The sequence below is a fragment of the Toxorhynchites rutilus genome, chromosome 2 (assembly GCF_029784135.1).
Source record: "Toxorhynchites rutilus septentrionalis strain SRP chromosome 2, ASM2978413v1, whole genome shotgun sequence".
NCBI lineage: Eukaryota > Metazoa > Arthropoda > Insecta > Diptera > Culicidae > Toxorhynchites > Toxorhynchites rutilus.
This window is the reverse complement of record NC_073745.1, coordinates 297,108,679-297,133,595: the sequence shown is the minus strand read 5'-3', so window position 1 is coordinate 297,133,595 and position 24,917 is coordinate 297,108,679. Positions and strand designations below refer to the sequence as shown.

The 24,917-nt window shown below is 39.6% G+C and overlaps 1 protein-coding gene across 5 annotated transcripts in view; it reads right to left on the bottom strand.

Moving 5' to 3' along the window:
* The window catches only part of LOC129767424 (uncharacterized), an 88,741-nt gene that overhangs the window by 4,988 nt on the left and 58,836 nt on the right, over nt 1-24,917 (bottom strand). For all 5 annotated transcript variants that reach the window (XM_055768320.1, XM_055768323.1, XM_055768325.1 and 2 more), the window contains exons 2-3: nt 20,895-23,704; nt 4,824-5,446 (exon numbers count right to left, since the gene is read on the bottom strand). In XM_055768320.1, coding sequence (XP_055624295.1) covers nt 4,824-5,446; nt 20,895-23,333 — 3,062 coding nt within the window. In that variant the 5' untranslated portion in view covers nt 23,334-23,704. The remainder of the gene's footprint in view (nt 1-4,823; nt 5,447-20,894; nt 23,705-24,917) is intronic.

Sequence of the window (24,917 nt, the reverse complement as noted above, 5' to 3'; positions counted from 1 at the left end):
CAACCATTGAATGTCGTCAATATATGGTAAGAAAATTAGAGTTTTGTATATTTCCGATGGTTTCAATACGCGATTTGACCACAGTCATAGATAATCTTCGAAAATTTTTAGTTGATAATGCATACAGGTTATGAATAATCAACGTTACCTGGTTCACCCAGTTGAAAAAAATAAAGTTACAACACTAATACCAAGCCATTCTTCATCATATACATACCACATTGTAAAATGATGGTTTTCTAACCTTTTCAGTGTGGAAAGAATACTTAAGTCCGAAAAATTTGAAGGAAAATTCGGATTTTTCTAACAAATTTCAACGATACCAAAAAACAAGACATCATCATTTTACTCGCTGCGCCATCTGGTTGTATATCTAACGTAAATTCGCCAATTGAAAGTTTCATTACATTCATATTCCTTTGATGATTTGATAGCTTCGCTTCAGTATGAAGACTGAAACAAATGAACGTGAAACGAAACGAGACTGTTAAGAGGTGAAGAGATATTCTCTTTATGGAGCGTGACGAGAGAGTAACATTATTTTCAGCCTGCATGAGTTCGCAGCAAATTGAAAGGAAATAGGCTCGTTAGTGAGTGAGAATGTATTAATTGAAGTGGAATTGTAAAGCCCTGGTAACAATACCTAAATCCTAAGAAATCAATGTGTAAATTTTTAACGTCTTTCAGTAATGGTGCCAAATCGGAAAACAGCATACATTTTTACAATTGCAAATGCAGCTTTCGTTCTACGGACAATGTGGATAAAAAATACAGTACAGTAGAATCCGCGAAAGTGATTTCATTGGCAATTCCAGAGGTCTTCTGGAAATTTGTCTCTTGCACTTTTGTTTTGGTCGTGGCTATCACATTATCTGACATCTTGTGTACACGGCCTTACAGATTTGTAGTGTATTGATAAAACATAGTTCTCATGTTGAAATATTTTTTTTTTCGTGTTTGCATCTCGTTTTTAGTTTTTCATTGCGTTATTTGAAAATCCTTCTATCCGTGGTGACTTTGCCACGCCATTCCGCTGATTATCGTGGTTGTACTGTATGAACAAACTATTCGCGATTTCATAACATTCACGATTGTTCATGTGGAGTCTGCCATTTTGCCTCTGGCAATCGCCCGAGTATCGCGGAGCTATATCGCGCACGTCCTGCCTGTGGGACTGCTAACGAAAGTGAACTCACGAGCAAGGGAGATGAAAGGCCTCGTTCGGTTCTATGCTAACTGGTGCATTGGTGTGAGTGTAAGCACATCACGTGACAACTTACGTGCGCACAGTTGAAATGATGGTAGACCCTCATCGGGTTGTCTTGCCTATGCCCCACAGTTCAGTCATCCAGCTAGCGATCAGACGGCAGCGAAAATTTTCGAATGACCTTTATCAAGGTCGACAGTTTAGTTTTGCTTTCTAAATTAGCCTTTTCCATGGCTAAGCGAATGAAGTGAGAAATTTTAGAGCCTCTGCAGTAAACTTCAAATAGCAATTACTCATGCTTGCGGAACAAGATTTAGATACATCTGGCAGCACTGGATAGCTAATTCTGCTATGTATCAGATGTAGGCAATAAGTGTTGAGTAAACGTAAATATGTCGAAACAAGAAAGTAATCGGTCAGCCGTCGTCGTTTTACTGCGCGCCGGATCAAGCGTAAAGGAGATAGTTCGGTCGGTAAAAGCGTCGGAAAGAACAGTGAATTATGTAAAGAAGGCTTAGAAAAGTGATAAACTATCATACGCATCTATCCGGAAGAAATACAAGTGTCATTCCAATATCGTTGAACGGAGCAAAAGTGGAAAAATGATTCCGAGCCCATGGCTCGGAAAATCGAGTGTTCGGAATTCTCAATCCGGCGAGTAATGGTCAAAAACCTTGACAAGAAATCGTATACACTACGCAGAGGTCAATTTATGAACGCTCCGACCAAATCACGGCGATTGGAGAAACCTAAAAAACTCCTGAGACTGTTGAAGCATCCCCATCATATTAAACCTGTAATCTTTTTCTCTGATGAAAAAACCTTTAATTACACCCAAAGTTAATTTTTAGCATATGTCCTGGCATCCCGATTTATCTCAAAAAACAATTTGGCCTCCTAGCAGCCCCGGTATCAAACCTTGGGATTATTTTGTGTAGTGTGTTATCGAGCGGGATACCAATAGAACGCCTCATACCACACTTAGGTCGCTCAAAGCTAAAATCATGAAGGTGGTGTCATCTATGAATCGAAACAAGTACATGCGACGGTTTCCGGAAGCGTCAATCAATAGTTGACGAAAAAAGAGGCGATTTTTTTGAACGAAATAATTCAAAACTCTCATATGTTACGAAAGTAAATAAACCACAAAACATTCATCGTAATATGACTAACTGGTGTAAATTTTCTAAAACATGTCCTTTACTGCAAGAATTTATCACACACCCTGTATAAAGCAAACCATCTTCATCATCGTTCAAATCGCTCTAGCTAACACACAGCAGTCTTTCTCAATGCTGCTGTGAGACACAGCTGTTTAAATCGATACAAAGGAAGAATGGAATCTAGATATCACACACAGTTATGCAATTTCGTTCGATGGAGGCACCGCGTTTCATACCGTCTGGTGAAGATTGCTTCCGTATTTTTGCAACACATCATTTCAGCATCTGTACTGCACGTACGTTTAAAAATTGGAAAACGAGAGCGTTACATTTGGAGTGCAAGTATTTGAGCGTTAATACCTTCTTGAACTTTTGACGTAGAACTACGTCTTTCATTAAGGGTGCCAAATCAGAAAACAGGTCACGTTTTTATGAAATAAAGTTAACGTTAATAACTATTTTTGCCACGAACGGATTTTGGCGATTTACATACTAAACGAATCGGGAATTCCCTAAGATTTGTTTATTATGCTATACATTAGAATCCCCAGGTTTGTAAATGGGTAAAATTCATGAAAACTTTAGGCGTTTACATTTTCCCATACATTTGTTCTGTCCATTTGCTTTCCCGAACAGAGCTGCCAATAACGAGCAACTTATCGACGACCAACGGAGGGGAAATCGTAGGATTTAACGTCTCCGTGAACAAAGGAAAAGTAGATGAATACTTGCCTAGAGTATAAACAGTGGATCTCGCTGAGGCAAACTCGGACTGTTGAGCAATCCAGTTCACTTTGCTTTTGCTGCGCTTTGATCTAAGATTGGACCCCACCAGTGGTAATCCAACTTGAATATCGTCGTATGGTTTTTCTGTTCGTTTTTCGCGTTATTCGTATCTTGTGTTTTTCTTTCCGCGTCATAAATTGGACGCTTCGCGTATTGTGTGATGATCAAGAAGAAGAGGAAGACAGGCTCGAGCCCTGCAAAAAACGTACGCATTGCCAGGGGCAATAAAATTTCGAGGCAAGTGTCATCTAATGATGCACGCGACGTTCGTGCAGTGAAAAGCGCTCGCACTGAACCAAGCCTTCGCGAGTGTGACACCGCATCGAACAACAGCGTAGGCGATTTCGGCGCGTCGGTCGAAAATGTAAACGGCGTTACCCAGGCAGCAACCAAAATCAAGCTCCCCCCGCTGATGTTGAAGGCGGTGGCTCTTGACAAACTCATCAGCGAATTCGCATCGATGGGTGTTACAGCAGAATACAAGCTGTGTGGCATAATTAAGTCTTTTTCCAAGCAGTTAAAATTGTTTGTTTTCCGTCAGCATAAGGGCTTCGTTGGTGCCTTTGAGAATGCATCAATGCATTAAACTGACGCTATGGCGAAGCAGACGTTAAGGTTGTGCGCCAAAAATTATTTGGGGAATACCAAGCATTTTGAATGTCTTACTGGAATGTTATAAGTTATTTGGGTTCGCGTGTCAGTCGTAAAACTGCCTTCAACTAGGATTGCATTTGCACTAATATTGATCATAATGAAGCATTGATACTGTTTTCGAGGTTGTTATTAACAAAAAGAGTTTATTTCGCTTGTTTAGTCACCAAGAAAGTAAATGTTCTGGAATTTTGTATGTGATTAGGTTTCGCTTGTCAGTAGCAAAACTTCCTCCACTGAAAGTGACAGCTGCGCTTCTCTCGAGGATTAGAAAGTTTTGCAACTCTTTTCGAGGCCAGTAATATTAACAGAAACGTTCTTTTTGAAAATAGCGGAAAACGCTTGAAGTGTTTATATTCCTAGTAGTTTCAGGCCACCAATGTAAACCAAGAAATAAATTGTGACATACGATCAGCTAGTGTATTGTTTTGCGAGGGCAAGAATGAATCATCAATCAATTATCGTCAACTGATTCTACAATGAAAAAATCATTTCAGAGATTATTCTACTAAGCAGTTGTTTCTAAAGTTTCACAGCATTATAGAATAATATCCGAAAGTATAAACAATCGACTTATATAAAATAACAGCGTAGTTCTATGTCAACAATGCGGTCGTATCTTGGACACAACCTCCTATATTTTTTTTCCTCAAATACAGCTTTTGCCTTGTCAAATAAATAAGGTAATGATGACGATGTTTTGAATTTTGCAAGTTTTTCCAGACTGTCAGGCTTTCTCGTTCATCCGTCCCGTGACACCATGACTTGCACTGTCTGTGGTCTTTTTCAAAAAAAAAAAAAAGGTTGAATGCCACTGCTCTATAACTGCCGTTTTTAGAGCAAAACGATAACTTGCACAACAATTCATTTTTCAAATTTCAACATATGATTATCTATTCATAGCAAAATCTGTCTCGAAAACAACAAATTAAATAAATTCTATATTGCTGTGAACATTGATGGAAATTAAACTTGTTGATTCATCAAACTGAAGACGAAGGAAGAACCCCATTTACCTCCACATGATCAAACAGATCAGCGTCAGGACAATAATGACCACCGCAGCTACCGAGGCTCCAACCGCCACCCCGAGCACCTCCCCGTCGATTTCGCACTGTGTGCCATAGTAGCTGCCGAGACACTTGCAGACCTGCTTGTTGTTGGCGTTATCGTACACACAGGTGCCCCGATTGTTGCAGTACGAGTCCGGACACGAGAGGCACTCGCGACCGGCTCGCTGCGGCTGGTCCGCCCAGGGGTCCCGATAGCCGAAACCGCACTCGCACCGGAAGGTGCCGAACATGTTGGTGCACTTTGCGGCCTCATCGCAATCGTTCAGCTCCTCCGATGTGCACTCATCTACATCCTGGACACTGGAGACCGCCCCCGTCGGGCTGTCTACGTACAGAGCCGAGTTGCCAATGTTGTTGTTCCGTCGGTGGATCACGCCCAGCAGGTGCCGCTGGATATCCGACTTGAGCTGGGGCCGCAGCGTCTCCGCGTTCTCGTCCAGACCGATCGTGTAGTTGACGAAGACGCCCTTCATCCCCTGCGCAGCCGGGATCGTAGTGTAGATGCCGTTCACTCGCGCTTCCAGGAACTCGTCCGAGAAGGGTGTCATCGACATCGCCGAGTCCATCTGTTGTTACCCGTGTTGATGGGATGGATGTCGTGCATCCGATATGAAACGAAGTGGAGAGAAATAAACGTTAGTTAGCTTTTCGTATTGATTGATGTGTGGTGAAATCGTTAGTGCGCAGCAATCAATGGAACCGGTGCGACGAGATGGAACGAAAAAACGATCAATTTTCGAGATATGTTATTATGGTTTAAATCCCTGGAATTGGCTACACGATGGTGCGCAAACATGTTGAGAAACTGAAGAGAGCAAAACAAAGAGCAGAATGTGTTTGGTTTCATTTGCGGCAAACCTGTCAATTTGTTACGCATTCGATCGCCCGCTGAATGAGGGGGTATTTATCTCAGGGATTTAAATCGTTAAGCTGAAGAATGTGGTTCATCCAAAGAATCACGTGAGTAGCAAATGGTAAAATTATTTAAAAATAATGATGTGTAATGCTCTGAATATAATGCTCGTACTCTATGTTTTTATCTTTAAAGTTTCTTCGGGGGCATGTTACATATCGAAATTAAGACGTTTATGGCAATTAATTGAGACGATGAATGCAAGAAGTCTGCTTGAAAAGTATCGTGGATTTTGAATTTCCATGGATTACACATATTCAATTTTCGATTTTTTTTCGTGGCGTTATGTTGGTACTCCGGTCTCTCACTCACAAGTTTGGTCATCTTTAATGTTGGCTTAATCGACAGTTGTTTTGATTGCAAGTGTTTTGCCTGGTCTTCGATTTTCGCCTGATCATTGGTAAAATTGGAAAAAATCGAATGACACGAGTTATTCGAGTCCATCCACAATGCAAAAAACCAGGATGAATATATAATTGTTTTGCTCTTTTTCCACAGTTTTCCACTTTTCTGTGCTGTATCAACGAATTCATTAAAAGGCGCTTCATATCGTGCCAGTAAGGTATAACTATTGAAACCGGTAATGACATTAAAAGTTTCCTGTATACCTTCGTCACTCACCTGTGCGTAGCAGGAATCTAACGTAAAAAAAAGTGATGAAAGATTTCTATAGAATGATAATTATGCGATATGTCTATCGGGCTGTGTAGCAACAATATAGCGGCTAATTCCCCAATCAAATGAATCGTGAGATGTGCACATCGATAGATATTAATGACATGATTTTTTACGAATAATTGAAGTTATGATTATCTCATGGCAATGGTGGAGCGAATCATTTAGTTTAGCATAAGACGACTCCCATAAGCCACTGGATCGATTGATCGATTGAAGTTGTAAGAAATTTTGAGCCGAAACATCAGGAACACAATCCAAATTCGTCTTTGAGCAGTCTTTCGCTGAGCAACGTATTTTTAACCGAACTGTCGTTCTTTGGTAAAATTCTGTTTTGGACAAAAACGTAAATGAACAAAGTTCGAGTCACGAATACGTTTGTTCCTTTCAACGGTAAAAAGATTGCAAGATATTTTTTTCAAGGAAATTAACTTTACAAATAACCTTGACTGTCTGACTCCGCATGGCCTAGGAGTTCTATTCAATAAAGTTCTATGCGAAATGATGTAAAAACCACTGCCGAGATTTTTGCTTTGAGCCAACGGTCAGTCTGTTTAGAAGAAATCATGTCAAATGCAATAGTTTTCGTGTGACACGAATACTTGACTGTGTCCGTGTAATCAAAGATTGCACTTCTACACATTGCACTTTGCCAGCGAAGTTTTACTTAAGTTCAAGTACAGTCCGACATAACTTCTGGCTAATTTTGTTCCCTTCGTGTTACCTGAAAGTAAAACGATTCAGACAAATCGTCGCGCGAAAATCTCTCATCTGGTAGTTATTTTAGTATAAATTTCTGCCAGCATTAATACTCGCTGAAATCATTGCAAAGTTACAGTTATTTTTCGAAAAAAGAACACTAAAAGACTACACAGTCTTTGTCACAGTTTTGCACTTTTTTAAATTGGTAATTTTCATTTTTTTCTCGTCAAAGCAGCATTAGATTTCATACAACATTTATTCTGGTTTCTAAAACTGCTCGAATAGCCGTACCAAATGAATCGCATTAGAAAGACAACAAAATAGTCGAGAAAATACTAATCATGGTATAGACCAGGGATTCTCAAACTATTTTGGGTGAGAGACCCTTTTCCAGAATGAAGTGATACCATCGACCCCTATAGCCAAATTTTTATTTAAAAATTCTATCTCTTGTTTATTTTCTTATACACACAATATACATACCAATTTGAAAACTTTGCGCTTGTTTGAGTAAATGAACTTGTCAATTTTTTTAATAAAATAAATAAATATACATAAAAAATATATAAATAAATATACATAAAATTCAGTAAATATCAAGTGTAACTAACATTTATTCATACAAATTACATACAAAAATTCAGTGAGATGGATGAACCTGATGACTATCTACCAATCTCTTTAAATTCGATTCAATATTGGTGAGTTGAAGCCTTAAATCTCCGCGTTCGTTGATTTTCAATCGGTTTCATTGTTTTGCCAAAATGTTTGTTACTACACTGAAGCCTTTTTCGACAAGGTATGATGATGGGAAAGCGATAAAGTATTTTTCTGATAGCCTTGGTTGAACATCGCTAATCTATTCTTCTCGCATTATCACATTGGCTTCTTTCATGGCTGAGATACTGTACGGATTTATTATCCATTTAGGATTTCCTCAAACCTCTCAGTAAAATCCTTGTGTAATGCATACAAGTGAGCAACATATGAGAATAGAACATCGTCTTGGAGCTTTTGTGATAATTTTAACAAATGCGGAAACTGGGAATATTCTTTTCTGCTTTAAATTTTGTTTATAAAGAATGAGTTTCCCCACAAATGCCGATATAATTGATTTAGTTTTAATCAACCTTGCAGCTGCAAATTAACTTTGTTCAACATACCAAATTGTAAAATACAGATTCAAAAATAGTTGAAAATCTTTCTAAGCAAGATCCTCTCGATAGCCAGCGAACTTCAGTGTGCAGAAGTAACCGAATAAAGACTTCGTTTTCCTCACATAGCTGAGAAAATAACCGAGAATTCAAAGAATTGCAGCATTTATAACATATTGTAAGGACTGATGTAATTTAGGACTCAAATTTAATGCTACTAAATGCAGTCTGTGAATCACGCAGTGAATGACCAGTACCTCAGGCAGTTGTCGCTTTCAGTGAGCTATAAAACCACGATGACGACCAACCATAGATGGTGCACCATCAGTGGCAACAGAAACAAGGTTCTTCCATGGAATAGTTTTGTCGAAAAAAACCTGTTGCACGGCCTGGAAGATCGATTCTCCTCTTGTATCAGTCTTTAAATATGCAGCAGAAAGCAGTTCTTGGCACATATTTTCATCTCTGATATATCGAACATACCCTAACAACAGAATTTCATTGCCGGGTAATGTATACTCGTCCAACTGAAGAGAGAATCTGTCTCTGAACGATGTCAATGCTCAAAGGAATTCTCTTCATAATATCATGTGCGGGCCTGTGCAATAAATTGTTGAGAACCTCCGCAATGGCTGATAAAATAAATTGCTCTCCAATTGTGTGTGGTTTCCCCGACTTCGCAATTAGAAAAGATATATTGTAGGATGCTCATGCATCGTTACTGAATACTTTTTCACATATGAGACACATCGGCAAGTGTTGATTCGATAGAGATGGACTTCAAGTAGTCCAAACTGTATTGTCTGCATTTTTTCTTCATATCTGCCATCATAAAATTCGCAGTAAATCTGCCCGTTGAAAAAAATGTTTAGGACACTTCTAAAAACACATTTATAAAACCGTTAAATTTGCAAACGAGCTTATATTCGAGCTGAAACGCAAAAGCGACAAGAAAACAAAACATCCGATTTCACCTTTAACTCGTGGAAGCCTGTATTTCTGTTGTCGTCGAAGTAGATGACTTCGGTAGATTCGGAAATCTGCTGATCAAAAAGTTATGGTGTGGGCCTTTCGCAGCTGCTATGCTGTCAAGCTTATCTTTCACTTTTTCCACTTCAAGCAGACAGCAGTCGTACTTTGAGGGGGAGAACTTTGCACAGAAGAAATTGTTAGGATTCCTCCCGTAGTAATGCTGCTGCACGTAATATTCGGTGAAGACCATCTTGACAATTTTGACATTTCTGTACATTCTGTACATTCTAATGTTTGAACTGGGTGTTTTTTGGGTATGCTCACTAACCTACTCATAGATAAACTTATAGTCACTTATAGTTATAGTCAATATTATATAGAAAATTTACATTAGCTACCAAAAACAGAAACCAAGAAACAAAATTCCTGAAATAATTCAAAAAAGAAACTTACAAACTTTGGTATCTACTTTGCAATTGGTTTCCTAAACAGCAGAAATGTAAGGTTAGGCTAGGGCGCGTCGGCAACTAAGTATTTTGTAAGTCGCTTTTTCAGCCACTTTATTTTAGTTTACATTATTTAGTTTTGTAAGCACGTTAATAATTATTAGATGAGTGTATTATCATTGAAGGTCCAATGAATCCCAGAGCGCAAATGAACTTGGAACCTAAATGAAAGGTTGTTATACAGTAAAATATCTGGAGCATGTTTGTATATGAATTCGATCATGACTTTCTTTGTATTAACCCTTTGCACCCGGCTGTTCCCTCTCATGGGACATCAAAGTTTTTCACTGATTACGGGGAATTGAGTTATTTCAAAGCAAATTTTTGAAACATAAATGTTTCCTTTTCAAATGGAATAAGAAGTCATATCAAAATTTAGTAAAATTACTAAGATATAGAGGAAAAATGTCAGCGGGTTTTGTGTCAGACGAGAACGCTAGAGGCATGCTAGCGACGGTCTGAGTATTTTTCGTTTGAAGACACCGGATTGGACGATAAATTACATATCCAGATGTGGAACAAAGAAAACGGGATTGTATAGTTTTTTCCAACAGGAAAACACCTTGTGGCAGGCGTCAAACAACGTATTATTGCCAAACGTGCATAAATCAGACTGCAATGCACATAGGAAGGTGTTTTCAGATTAATTACACTATACAAAATGATAAAAGATAAAAATTTGATTTTTTTTTGCGAATATACTTCCTCGATGTCACCGATGTCACCAAAAAAAAAAAAAAAAAAGTTTAATATCATCATAATACGTTGCTTGGTACCAAAATTGAACTGAATAATACGAGGGTCTTTAAAAGGATAAAACGACGTTTCCTCTGCAAAGTAGCGTCAAGTAGCTGGTAGCCTGCGTCCAGAGCCGTGCCGAGTGCGAAGGGTTAAATCATGTGTGTGGCAAATACAGATCAAATCAACTTGTACGCTTAAATACATTATCTTACACAAACTTATTCACCCTGTTTTACTTCTCACTTCTTTCCATATTATACGAACTTGTGTACGCTCATCAACTTGTTGAGTTTGAAAAATAGAAGAATAATACTTTCTACTAAAATATTAGTCATTCTTATAACAAGTTAGAACACGTAACACAACTTATACAGTATCTTGAAAGTTTCAAATAAGAACTTGTGTCAATCAATAGGGGTCGATTTATAGACCTCGTCGACCCCCAAATTCAGTTTTGGTTCATATCGACCCCCGGGAAACTGGGGTCGATATCGACGACTTTGAGAAACTCTTGTATAGACAATCATCTTCTCACCTCCACAGACCCAATAGTAAACGCATATTTTGAAAAGGAGAAAAGTAATGGTGAAAAACTTCTAGATGAAGTAATATTTCTATTGAAGGACACAATTGTTGAATCAAAAAAAGATTATTATGAATCTGATGGTAGTTATTAAGAAGAAGAAGAAAAAGAAGAAGAAGATTATTGTTTAGATTTGTTATTTTTTCTCATTAACTATATTGTATTAATTCTAAATCTAAAAAAACCAGCCATTCCATGCGAAACCGATATTGTTTTTCTCAGATTTTTTCCAGAAGTGGTAATTTTGCTCTTTATCGTAAAACATTAGACTCGTATTTTTTTTATTTTTTCGTTAGGGTGCCTATTTCCATTTTAGGGTGGTCCGAAAAATAATAAACTTTTTCCCAAAAATGCCTTTTTTCAAAAATTCATAACTCTTGAATCACTGAACCGATTTAGATGATCGATATATCAAATTGAAAGCAATGATCTAGCTTTTTGTTAAAAAAAAGACGGGTGGGTAATGTCGGGGACATAACCGGAGTGACGTAGGACTATACAAAGGGGACAGCTTTTGTTAAATATATATTTTAAATATATTGTTTTATTTTCTTCTCCTACGTGAATACCTACCTATCTACCTGAAAAATTGATTAGTTTACTGTTTACTCTTTATGAATATATTGATGGTTCAGAAAAGAACCTTTGGTGTTGTGTTTTTGTTATCACTCGATATTCCCATCTTGTTCGGTTAAACCTTCCTGTTTAGCTATTGCGTTTGCCACTCGCCACAGCTTTCACAGTTGGTAAATTTCTTCCCATCCAGCTTGAGACATGTTGTTCAGTAAATTACATTTAATGCGACGTGCCGGAGAAACACTTTGCCACTCACTGAAACTAAATGTTGCCTTGATGAGCGCCGAACCGAAGCAGCTCTGTTCTTGATGCGGGTTTTCTGATTGTCGTGAGCAGCTTTGCAAGCTAACTCGAGCACTCCGACGGCCGAAACTCTATAATCGCTGTTAGGTATACTGGTGCTCCGGCACCAATCCGTTCGGCCTAGTTACCCTTGCGGAGCAATCAGTGAATGCGACCAACAGGGAACTGGAGACCTGCACGGTTCGAGTGAGACTTTGCCTTTCCCTTAACTTGTCCTCCTTTGTTACGTCCACGATGCCGATGCCGTACAACCACACGGGTTTACGGTTTGAAAAAAAATAAGATATTTTTTTGGGGTCCGCGTGTTTTATACTCTAGCGGTACACACTCACAGGATAGAGACAAATCGGCAGATTCAGCCAGAGGGGCGAGTCCAACGAGACGAACGAATGAGCGTTAAAAGGGAGCGATGGCAAAAAATCACAGGAGGGTTGTGTCTGAGACAGTTGACTTAGGATTCCGTTAGGCTATCTGCTAATTTTGAATCATTACATCGTTAAACTCTTTGATAATGCCCTGAAAAGGTCCGTTTTGTTCGGTTTTTGGGTATTGTTTGTTCACTCCACTTTACACTGTAAACACTTTACAACCGAGTGATGATGACAGAAGGATGAAAATTAGTTGTTAGATGGTGCGTATCAGATAGAAGATACCGAAGTGGAATGAGATATGATGAAAACCGCCCTCTCTGACTCTAGACGAGATGCCTGCTGTGTTATGTATGGATGAAATAAATGAAACAAAACTCATAAATGTAATATAAGATAATTATCAATATCGAACACAATTATCAATTTTTCTCATCAGTAGAAACATGTTACTTCAATATAGAGAAAACATATTTGAAATGTGAAAGGTGATTTTCTTTTATAATTTTTACTTTTTGAGTGTTTATTCAACCCAATGCGAATTTTAATTAGCCTAACAACACTTAATACTAAATGTAAAGCATATGGGAAATCACTTTTTCGAATACTTCTTCACCTTTCAAACTCTTCTCGCCGTATGAACTTTCCTTGGGTAAAAATGATCACAACAAAAGAGACAGCTTAAACCGAACGACAAGTTCTCGAGCGGGAACACACCTTGGTTTCTATTTATGAAAATTGAAGTAAATCGTTTTATATATCAAGTCATTTTTAACGCAAATGCCACCATATACAATTTTACACTTACACTTGTGCTAAATTTTTCACAATACACGATCGGTCATTGATATGAAATTTCACGAAGCAATCAACATTGAAGTTTCAAATTTAAATTTTATCTGCTGGAATTAATCGTATCACTCACTTTACTTGCAATATAAAAAATGCCCCAAACTCGCATATATTTGCAATGTCGATTTTCCCCCGGGCACCTTGGTTTTGATGTCTCTGTTTGGAAACACATTTCAGTGGGAACAAAAGCTACCCCTACTTTCATGTATTTGCAGTGCTGATTTCCCGTAGGCAGGTTGGTTTTGATGTCTTTGTTAGGGAACATATTTCGGTGAGAACAAAAGCTTCCCTACTTTCATGTATTAGCAGTGCCGATTTCCTCCATGCAGCTTGGTTTTGATGTCTCTGTTAGGGAACACATTTCAGTGGGAACAAAAACTCACCCTACTTTTATGTATTTGCAATGCCGATTTCCCCCAGGCAGCTTGGTTTTGATGGCTTTGTTAGAGAACCGCCGCATGTGTCGTCAATTTCGACCAATCAGATTTGGGTATTTCCATTAGGATAGGGGTTGAGATTTTTCAATTGTTCGATAGTTAGTTTTATTACATATATTATTTTATTCAATATAAAAATTTGTTATGGAGTGCCGAAATCGATTGACGCAAAAATTTCATCTATCCATCATGAAATGACTGAGCAATATGCGTTTGAAATTGGACAATTTTCAAGATGTGCTCGATTTTCGATTTTCAATTTGTACCCCAATATGCTCCCGAAAGACGTAATCCTACGTCAAAAATACATTCATTACGATTTGTTCGCTCGTTGGATTCACATGCAGGCTAAAAAGGGTCCTTTTCAGGATCACAACATTATCTTTAATCTAAAGAGATTAATGTTCTGTTATCACTCGATATCCCCATCTTGTTTGGCTAAACCTTCCTGTTTAGCGATTGCGTTTACCACTCGCCACAGCTTTCACAGTTGGAAAATTTCTTCCCATCCAGCTCGTGACATGTTGTACAGTAAATTATATTTAATGCGACGTGCCGAAGCACCACTCAGTGTTGCATTGAAGGCGATTTCAACCTGTAATTGAACATTTGCGATGACATTGTTACAGTGTCGACTTTCAATGTGGGGTCATAATTTGGATCTCTATGTTTACAAAAATGTCCAACTAAATATGTCGCATTACATTTCCGTCCAATTAGCTAAATGTCGAATTAATTGTAAATTACTGTACTTTCAATCTGGAAACAATTTAAGAATTGGTGAAAATTGAATAATCAGTAAAGTCCCCAACTATCAATAAGCTCAGAACAACTGCCAAATTCACATACTCATCAGATCCTGGCAAACAAATTATGAAAAAATCAATTTGTGTTTTATTATTATTTTGGATAATGTTTTAGAAAGCATTGAACTGTATTTCCTAAACTCTTTTTTGGAAGGTTTAAAAGGCCCTGAAAAACGCCTTGTTTTATGGAATGGTTCCAATTTAGAAAACTTAGTACTCGTGGTTTTGAAAAAAACCATTTCGAACGCCCTCGATGCCGCCTTGTTCTGGATTTGCCACCAAAGCAGTTTGTATAAAGAACAAACTTTTTTCTTCGGCTACCTGATGCCGTTTTGCGATTGCGTTTGCCACTCGCCACTCGCTGCAACTGCCTGTTGTCTTGATGTCCATCGAACCGAATGTGTTCTGTTCCGAATGCGGGTTTTCTTATCGTCGCGAGCAGCTTTGCCAGCTAACTCGATCACTTCGGCGGCCGAAACTATATAACGCCGGCTAGGTGGACTGGTGTACTGGTACTAACGCGCTCGGCCTAGCTACCCTTGCGGGGAATTCCACACCAACACGGTTCGAGCGGGATTTTGCCTTTCCCTTCACTTTTCCTCCTTTACCATGTCCAGACATGGCTGCTTGGGTTGGTTTGTTGATGTGGGTTCCCGGAATAAATCGCCACAGAAAACGACTGCAACAGAAACCACCGCTTATAAAATGTGTAGTAGGCTATAAATATTGTGGCGCGGTATTGTATTTCAAAACAAGAATTAACCGGGCAAACGTATCGCCCCAGGCAAACGTAACGCCCCGGGCAGACGTATACCGTCCGACGCTCGCTAGAGCTCGGTCGGACATTGCTAAAGGATCGTATCCTATGTTTCAAACTAACCGGGCAATCAGTGGATCCCAGGTTTGCGTGCGAGACACCGCCGCTTCCGACGGCGGGTCGGCGGTGGACTCGGATTGCGTCATCTTGGCGGCATGGGCCGCCTCGATTCCTTATCCTCGCCAAATGGGGACTTCGTCCCCATTACATTGTCCTCAGAATAAATTTCGAAAAACGAGAACAAGAGAATAAATTTATAATAGAAATGTGAGGCACATGATGTTTTTCCCGCGCCAAATATTTCTAGCCTACTACACTTTTTCTAAGCGGTTGTTTCTGTTGCAGTTGTTTACTGTGGCGATTTATTCCGGTCACCGTTGATGTGTTGTGATGCGAACCGATGTGGTGAACAGTTTGAATGAGAATGATCGTTACGGCAGCGGAGCGGGGATTTTTAAGCTGACTGGCTGGCTCGAGAATTACGCATGTGTGAGACTGCGACCAATGTTTCGTTAATTTTTTTTTCTTTTTCCTTTCCAATCGTGCTTCATTCTATTTCGCTGCTGCTCTGGTTGCCCGTTTTGGTCGGTACGATTGGAGGAGCACAAAATGGACCAATCAAAAATGGGCACATAGTGCATTTTGACAATGCTTGATATTTCACAATTATTCAATTATTTATCTCAAGAAAAATGAAATGTTATTCGTTCTGATAGATGCGTAGATATATTTCCTATCAATTGATGCAAAAACCTTTGCGATCTATTGAGAAATGCTCGAGTTATAAGCGTTCCAAATCTTGCATTTTTTCCTACTTGTTCAGTGCCTAGATTTCCATTTCACCCCCTATATCTTCCGGTTAGACGTAGTCCTACGTCAAAAATATTGAACCTGCAAAAGACAATGTACTTTGTTTTTGTAATTATTGATTGTAGTTGTTTTTTGTTGTTTGCATGGCTTTGGACTAGAGCGCGCTATATTTTTTTATATTTTTCCTCGAAAGCTGAGGATTTTTTTCATAACATATCTCGATATCAGAGATGCTATTTTTTTCGTTTTTGAGATATGATTTCTCAATGTTAACCTGTGGTCCAAAAAATTCATTTCTCCCCTTTTATCCAAAAATGACTTTTTTTGCAAAAATTCATAACATTTGAACTACTGAACCAATTTAGACGATCGACATATTAAATTGAAGCCAACCTAATATATCACACTTGAGGGAACACTGGATTCTAGTCGCATAGGTCAAATCTAGCCACACAGGAATACTGAATAAAGACTTAAAACATGTAAATTTGAAAAATCATATCTGAAAAACGAAAAAAATAGCATCTCTGATATCGATATATGTTATGTAATAAAATCCTCAGCTTACCAGAAAAAAATATAAAAAATAGAAAAAAAACCGTTTCCTGTATGAACTTGTATCTTTCAACGGATTAGATGATAACGTGGTAGTATCCGGAATCACATTGTGCCTAAGCCTAAGTCAAATAAATATATGACTACAGAAATATATTATAGATAAAAATAGCATAGCCCGGTGGAAGACATATATGGGGAGCATAATATTAAGATCGCGACTACTCAAGCTATCATAATTTGATATGCGTGAATAGACTCTTTCGATCTTCTAAAATAGCAGCCAGTTAAATCGATATTATGATAAATTGTTAGTAGCAATACCTACAAGATAAAAACGTGTATTGAGCACGAACTGATTGGGCAGCATACAATACAATAACTAATAAATGCCTATTATCGATAAATGGAGAATAATTCATTATACGCATAAACTCACACTGTGAGCTAATGTCCGAATTTATGCAGAATGATCGCTCGTTGCGTCCGGGAGGAAAGTGCAATCGAAAGAAAACATACCCATTTTAATCGTCAAATTGTTAACTATTTTTGCTATATTCACTGTTCATGTTTCAAGCAAAGAAATTGCTGGATAAATTCCCTGTCTAATGGTATATAACACCACATATGTTGCAATAACGATTTTGAGTAATATGCGTTTGAAAACTCTTACCGAATCGTTACATTTTTCGTAGAGTGACCCCCCTATATAAAAATCAAAGACATAGTCCTATGTCAAAAGTAAAAAAAAAAAACTAACTCATAAGCTTCAGTTTGATATGTCGATCATCTGAATCGGTCCAGTAGTTCAGAAGTTATGAATTTTTGTATTGGATATTTTCCACAGAACTAACTAGAAATTCAGTTCGTATTGCAAAACTTACATGAACTCAGAGGCTATGAATTCATGCACATTTTGCAAGTCTGATTAAATAATCCATAGCAATTTAAGTGTTCCCGTGGCCGAGTGGTTAGCGCCCCACACTATCATGCCGGGGGTTCGGGTTCGATTCCCGTTCTGGTCGGGATATTTTTCGTCAAAGAAAATTCTTCCGGCTTGCACTGTAGTCACGCGTATTTTAGAGCTTGCCACTCCAGAGTACATTCAAGGCGTGTTATTCGGCATAGAAATCTCAAACAAGTACTACTTATAAGAATAACGCAAGTAGTGCTACGTTGTGAAGGCAAAAGTTCCACTGGAACGCTAGTGCCATCCAAGAAGAAGAAGCAATTTCCCGTGAAAAGAAAACATTCATTCAAGCTTTCCATGATTTTTTTTTCTATGTGCACGTTGCCAATTGTAGTCTGGGGAACCGAGTGGACAGCGGGGCGACTTCATACAAATACAGGCCAAATAAATAAATACCCAAAAATTTGTTTTAGATGCAGTTTCAGGAAAGTCTACACATATTCTTGGTATTTTGATGTGGGAAACTAAACATCTCCGCCACGCTCTATTCAATTTTAATATTTATTCAAATGCTGATAATAGCCGATGTTACATAAATTCAAGTTATAAATTCATGATATAATTGTGAAGAACTCTGATATCAATTGACGTTCATTTTGTTCAGAACAGATAAAGAGGTGTATTTTATTTACCCAAAATTTTAGATGAAGCACCCATTGTCATGATAATTCTTCTTTTCCCTTTTCATATCAACACACCAACACACCGTGTGTTGTTGAGTGGTGGTGGTGGTGTGGTGTCCAATTCGCTTCTTTTACTCTACACACTGCTGTTGCTTGGGTTGAAAATGCGAGAGAAACTGAACATCATGTTTGAACATTGTGTGTCACATTTTTAAACAACGGGTACAAAAAAAATAATGTTTGTCTGCAAACATAAAACTGCGAGAGTAGGGAGAACATTGTTCGTCTCGTACCCAGTGTTTAATGTGAAACACGGAAGACTGCTTTCTAGCAATGTTTCATCGAGACTCCCTACGATGGAAGTCGCAAACAATAAAATTTCGGACCTAAATTGATATTTTCTTTCCATCCATTGTGTCAGATGTAAGCAACCAGCTGTCAAAATCGAGGAGTGCATCGATGACAAAAACACGATAAAACAATTTTACTCAAGTGGTTTTTTTTATGTCATACCCTGAAAGCACTCATGTAGGAACAAAAGTAATTGTTTTAAATTAAATATAAATCAACGATACTAAAATGGCAAAATGGTCTATTAAAGCCTGTCCACGGTGAATTTCGGACACTTTTCTTTCAGTGCAGTTTATGAAATATTTCACTAATCAATGAAATACTTCACTAACATGACAGCTGAAACCCTCCTCTTTATTTCGATGTCCAACATGTTTACATTCTTCTTCTGTTTGGTAAAATGGCGTCGAATCAAGTGGAAGTACGCAAACGCATTTTGCGCGAACGGCAGCAAAATCCAACACTGTCGGTACGCGATCTCGCCAAAAAGCTAATACTGCCGAAGAGTACCGTGTTTAGTGTGTGCAAATCGTTTGACCAGCGCTTAACTGTGGATCGGAAGGTTGGAAGCGGAACATACCGAAAAGTATGCTCCCGACTGATAGACCGAAAGCCATTATTGAGAAACATCCCAACCTTTCAGTTAGAAATGTGACTCGAAAGGTTGGAAAATCAAAATCATATGTACAAAAAGTATAGCTGAGGAATGGACTGAGGGCGTACAAAGTGAAAAAGATGCCCAATCGTGATGATAAGCAAAATTTCACTGCAAAAAGCCGTGCTAAGGTGTTCTACACCCAGTTTTGCAAAAATGTTCATGCACCATAATGGACGATGAAACTTATGTTCTCGATGACTTCAAACAGCTTCCGGGTCTCGCTTTTTATACTGCAATGCGAAGGAATGCCGTAGCCGAGTGTTTCCGGACCAAGAAGCAGTCTAAATTCCCCAAAAAGTTCTTGGTTGTGGCCGAAAATCCAAATCTCTACTGGCACTATCAACAAAGATGTCTACGAGAAAGAATGTCTCCAGAAGCGGTTGCTACCATTCATAAGATGCCACGACTCTCCAGCGTTGTTTTGGCCAGATTTGGCCTCTTGTTACTATGTAAAATCCATCCTGGAATGGTATAACTGTCCAGAACTTCGCCCAGTGGAAAAGTACTGGGCTCTGATTAAGCGAAAACTATTCGAAACTAAGAAGAAAGCGAATGGCATTAATGATTTCAAGAGGAGATGGAAAAGCCAGCATATCTGAGGATACTGTACGGAACCTAATGGAAGATGTTCCCAAGAAAGTTCGTGACAACGTAATTAACATCGAAGTAAACTTTCTTTGTTTTAGATATAAGTCTATTTTACTGAAATAAACAATCGGTTTTGTTGTATTACGTGGATTTTTGTTTTACTGGCATCATCTTGGTGTCCGAAATTTAACGTGGACAGGCTTTAATTACCTACTTTGAGTAGTATTGACTGCAATACCGAAAAATATGAAAAAACTTTCAATATTGGAATATTTTGATTTCAAATGGGGGTGGATTGTTTTTGTGCCCATTACTGTACGCAAGGTCGTATAGATGTAATTTTCGCGACTTCGATATGAAGCATTGTGAGTGGTTTAACTAGCATTTATTTAGAAGTGAAATTTAAGCATAAACAGTTTTTAGTAGGGGTAAGACAGACAAGTGACAGTTAGGGGGTGAAAAATATCTATCTCACACTCTTTTTGTCACTTTATCATTGAATTTCAGTTGCTTGATAGACAAACGACGAGTAAGAGAAATCTATTCTTTGCGTATTACATTGCATGCCATGTTCGTTTCAAAAAGTATTCTTCTTTTTTGGTCTGATTATATTCCAGTAAAATAATTAGAAACCTTTTTTGTGAAACATTTGACCTATCAATTCGAAAAATTTAACTGCAAAAAAACTGCATGTAGGTTTTGAAAAACATAAGTTTTCAAAGATACCTTACTATTTTATTCCACACAAAATTTAACCAACACCTGTCGTGACATCAATATCGGTTCTAACTTAAAAAGGAATACAACCTCGAGGAGACGAAGTTCTTTCAGGAACTTTAGGGCAGCTTTATTGAAATAATGTCTGTCACTCAGTTTTGATGAATACTTATGAGAATGTGATATATAGAGGCGAATGAACTGCAAAGTTTAAAGCCTCTTAAAAACAAAGAAGAAGAAGAATGTGATAAATAGAATCCCCAATGAATAAAACAAGTTAGAGAGATACAGAAGATTATTAATACAGAGATAATTAAAACATTGATTAAAAACTTACCGCGCGCACCGCTTCGTAGCTGAGCTGCTGGTACTTCTCGCTGTCCCGATTGGCGAGCACGGCGTCCCACTGAATGCGCCGCTCGTATATTTTGTCCACCCGCATCGACAACATCAGGGAAACGATCCTCCGACAAGGCTCGCGGTGCTTTCGCCGAGCGTAACCCGGTCGACAGTGGCAACTCGATACGCCACTTTCCGTTTTGCAGCGTTCGTTCTGGGCTTGATCGCAGGTCGAGTCATCCCCAACAATACAGGTGTCGATACGCACTGGCGGTAGTGGATATTTGGGCCGATGATGGGCAGGAGCTCGATGGACAGGTGACTGTTGGGTGGCTGCCGGAGGATGAGGAATTGCTGGCGCTGCAGGAGGGGGTGGTGCCGGTGGTGCTGGTTGCGTCACTGTAGATTTGGGTTGAGTTTTGGGGATTTCTGTCTCGACGACAGCATAGCCAGTTCCAATGATCCCCGGACTAAGAACATTGGTTGGTTTGATGGTTTCACTGGTGGATGTCGCTGGAGTAACTGTTTTCGATTCACCAAAGAGATCTATGTATGACCGTTTGCCGTCTATCGACACGAAACCCTCGCTTCCACTCGCCGTCAGGATGATACTATCATCATCTAGTTGGTGCTGGGCTCCTCCATAATATGGGTTCAGCTTAACTGTCTGCTTTGAACCGGAACCAGCCGGTCCCTGGATGGCGGACAGTGTTACGTCGAAGATCTCCCCGTAGTTCGGCAGCTGGACTCCGGTCGAGGAATGAATCTCCGGCTTCGAGATGTAGAGATTCTGAGTACGCATCGGACTGTTGCCACCGGGTTTGAAATCTGGATCATCGAGGACGAGGCCAGGGCGAGGATGAAACCGGTAGTCGGTGGTACTCGACTTGGTCGAGTGGACTGTGGTAGGAAGTACTGGCGTTGGAATGGTAGAACTGCTGGAACTGGTTTCTTCTGCTTGTTGCGTAGTTGTTGTCGTAAATGAAGTTGTTGCGCTGGTCGTTGTCGTACTAGTACCAAAGGTGGTAGAACTGGTTGAGAACGTTGTCGATGTGATAACTTGCGTTGGAGTGATTGACTCTTTCAGTAGCGTAGTGATTTTGTCAGTTGTTGAAGGTTCCAAGGGGAAACTTTCGGTTGCCTCCGAAGACGCAGGAAGGAACTCGATTGAGTTGATTTCATAAACGCTTGGCACTTCGGTTTGGAATGGTTCTATTGCTGACGAGCTCGGATCAACCGCTGGCTCGACACTGGCCGCTGGTTCGATGGTATACTGAACCTCAGTCATGGCGCTGTTAGATGAGATGGGTTTTTCCGGAATTGCCACGGGGGTTTCCTCCTTTATCTCGACGGTCACATCGGTTGTTGTCGTTTCAGGTGGTTCGTTTTCTGTCGTTGTGGTTATCAGCGGTTTGGACGTGTATTCGACGTCTTCAATAACAGGCGCCGGTTTCTCAGTTGTTTCACCAATATAATTGGTCTCACTCGGGGGTACTGTCACTGGGTTACGGTCCGGTTTGGAGTAATCCACAATAGTTGGGAAGGGTTTATATGGTGGCATCGGGCGACGATTTGGAGAAATGGGGGGTCGTGGCTTAGGCCGTTGCCATGGTGGCCGGTTTTGTGACACAAATCCGGGCCGATATGTTTGCTGCATGGAGGGGACAATCTGCTCCGGAAGGGGCACTCCTGTCAGGAATGGCCTAACCGGCGTATCCGGCCTCTCGAAACTATACGGAGGTCGAGAGGACGTCAGCGAAGGATTCAGGTCTGTATCGTAATCGTTAGGAACAGGTTGAGCCTCGGATATCCGTGGAGGGCCTCGGTTATTTATCCGCGTGGCCGAGTGTCTCCGAGTTGGTTGAGTATTCGCATGAACATTTACATTGCCGTTCAGCAGCTTTACAATTCCCGTGATGATATCCTGAATATCCGGGTTGGGATTCTGCCGGCCGTTTATGTTGTTGGCCATGATGAAGGGTGGCGCATGTGGAGGTTTTCCCGACAAGTTCATCGCCATATTTTTGTTGAATTGAAACGAATCGTCCAGCAGATCCTTTCCGCTTCGGTGCCGCGTCGGTTCGACCGACTCCTTTTCGTTCTGATCCACTTGGTTCGTTTCGAACGAAAGGAAATCTTTGTTCCTGGCATTGACGTCGTTTAGAATCGGCAATGCCGATCGTTTTGATTTGTTAGCGACAGTTTCGCTACAGTCTTTTGATTTGCCGCAAGTTGCGTGCGAAAGCTGCGACACCGCCAGCAGTCCGATCAGCCCGCAAATATATGTCTGCTGAATGATCGCTGCTACTCTGAATCGTTTGGGCGACATTCTTCTCTTCCGCAAGTTTCGTTCGCTCGTTTGATTCGCTTTTGTTTCGTCGTAAGCTGTTTTTACTTTCCGTAGATAATTTTTCCCCTTCGCTTTCATTTTCAACATCCGTTTTCGATTCTATCGTCGGGGAAACAATTTCATACTGAAATCGTTGGCTTATTTAGCGGGGGGCGTTTCGTTATTTTGTATTCTTGGATATCTTTTTGGTTTGATGGCAATCTTTTCTCCCCGTCTGTGTTGTTGTCGTCTGTTTGACGATCAAAATGGGAACGATGGTGATTGAATGATGATCTTGTTGCTGACGTCTGGCAGTGCTAGTGGGCGCGGATGATGCCGCTCTTACTGGTGCGTTCAGACTGATAGTGTTCGTTGTGCCAGAATGCCGGATGATCATCTTCAGCAGACTTCATTGGAGTGCACGGATACAATTTAATTCCGGAAGCCGGTTCTCCGGGCTTGTTTCAAGGTCGGGATGCCTGAAAAGAGTGAAATTAGAAAAATTCATGATAAGTTCACTCATTGAATTAATCTCATGTTAATATTGAATCCGATAATATTTGTAATACAGGTTGGACTCGATTATATACAACTAGCTGACCCGGCAAACTTCGTCTCGCCCAAAATATATTTTTCGTTATCACATTCACGTGTTTTAACTAAGCGCACGTCCATACGTCCAATCGCAGAACTGTTCATTAGTTGATTTTCTAATCTACCCTTTAAAGTTACCTTTTACAATAGAATTCCAAGTACTTCTACCAAAACTCGAAAAAAAACTATAATATCAGATTATTTTCAGACACAATTCTCGTTCATGATTTTTCAACCACTTGCAAATAACATGTTTCTCCGTTACATAAATGTTTGATAAAAAAATATGATAGAATAAAGACAACCCTTAATCGGACAATTCCTTTCTCTAGTTTTGCTCTTATCAACACATTCGGTGATCCATATTTATTCATATGAATAGAAGAAGATATAGGAGTGCGTTTTATCACATTAAAAAAAATTCAATTGTCATGTTTGGTTGGAATATGTTTGGTTGAAATATGTGCATTATTTTTATGGGACCCCTCTCCATTTCAGCGGAGAGAGGGGTGTCATACCATCATAGAAACATTTCTCATACTCAAAAACCTTCACATGCCACATTTGACTCCATTTGATTGATTAGTTTTGGAGTTATGCAGAAATTTGTGTTTCATTTGTATGGTAGCCTCCCCTTAGAGAAAAGGTAGGAGTGTCCAACCACCATAGGAACATTTATCGATCCCTAAAATCTCTATATGCTAAGTTTAATTCCATTTGTTTAGTTCTCGAGTTGTTCAGCGCCCTCCCCTCCTCCTCTTTCGAGAGGAGAAAGGAGTGTCAAAACACCATAAAAACATTTATTGTTCCATATGCCAAATTTGGTTCCATTTGCTTGATTAGTTCTCGAGTTATGCAGAAATTTATGTTCCATTCCTATGGCAGCCAACCCTTAGACAGGTGGGAGGAGTGTTGAACCACCTTAGAAATGTTTCTTGTCCCCAAAAACCTCTACCTGCCCAATTTGGTTTCATTTGCTTGATTAATTCTCGAGTTATGCAGAAATTTGTGTTTCATTTGTATGGCAGCCCCCTCTTAGAGAGGGGGGAGGGGTCACGAACTATCAGAATAACCTTCCTCGACCACAAAAACAGGAAG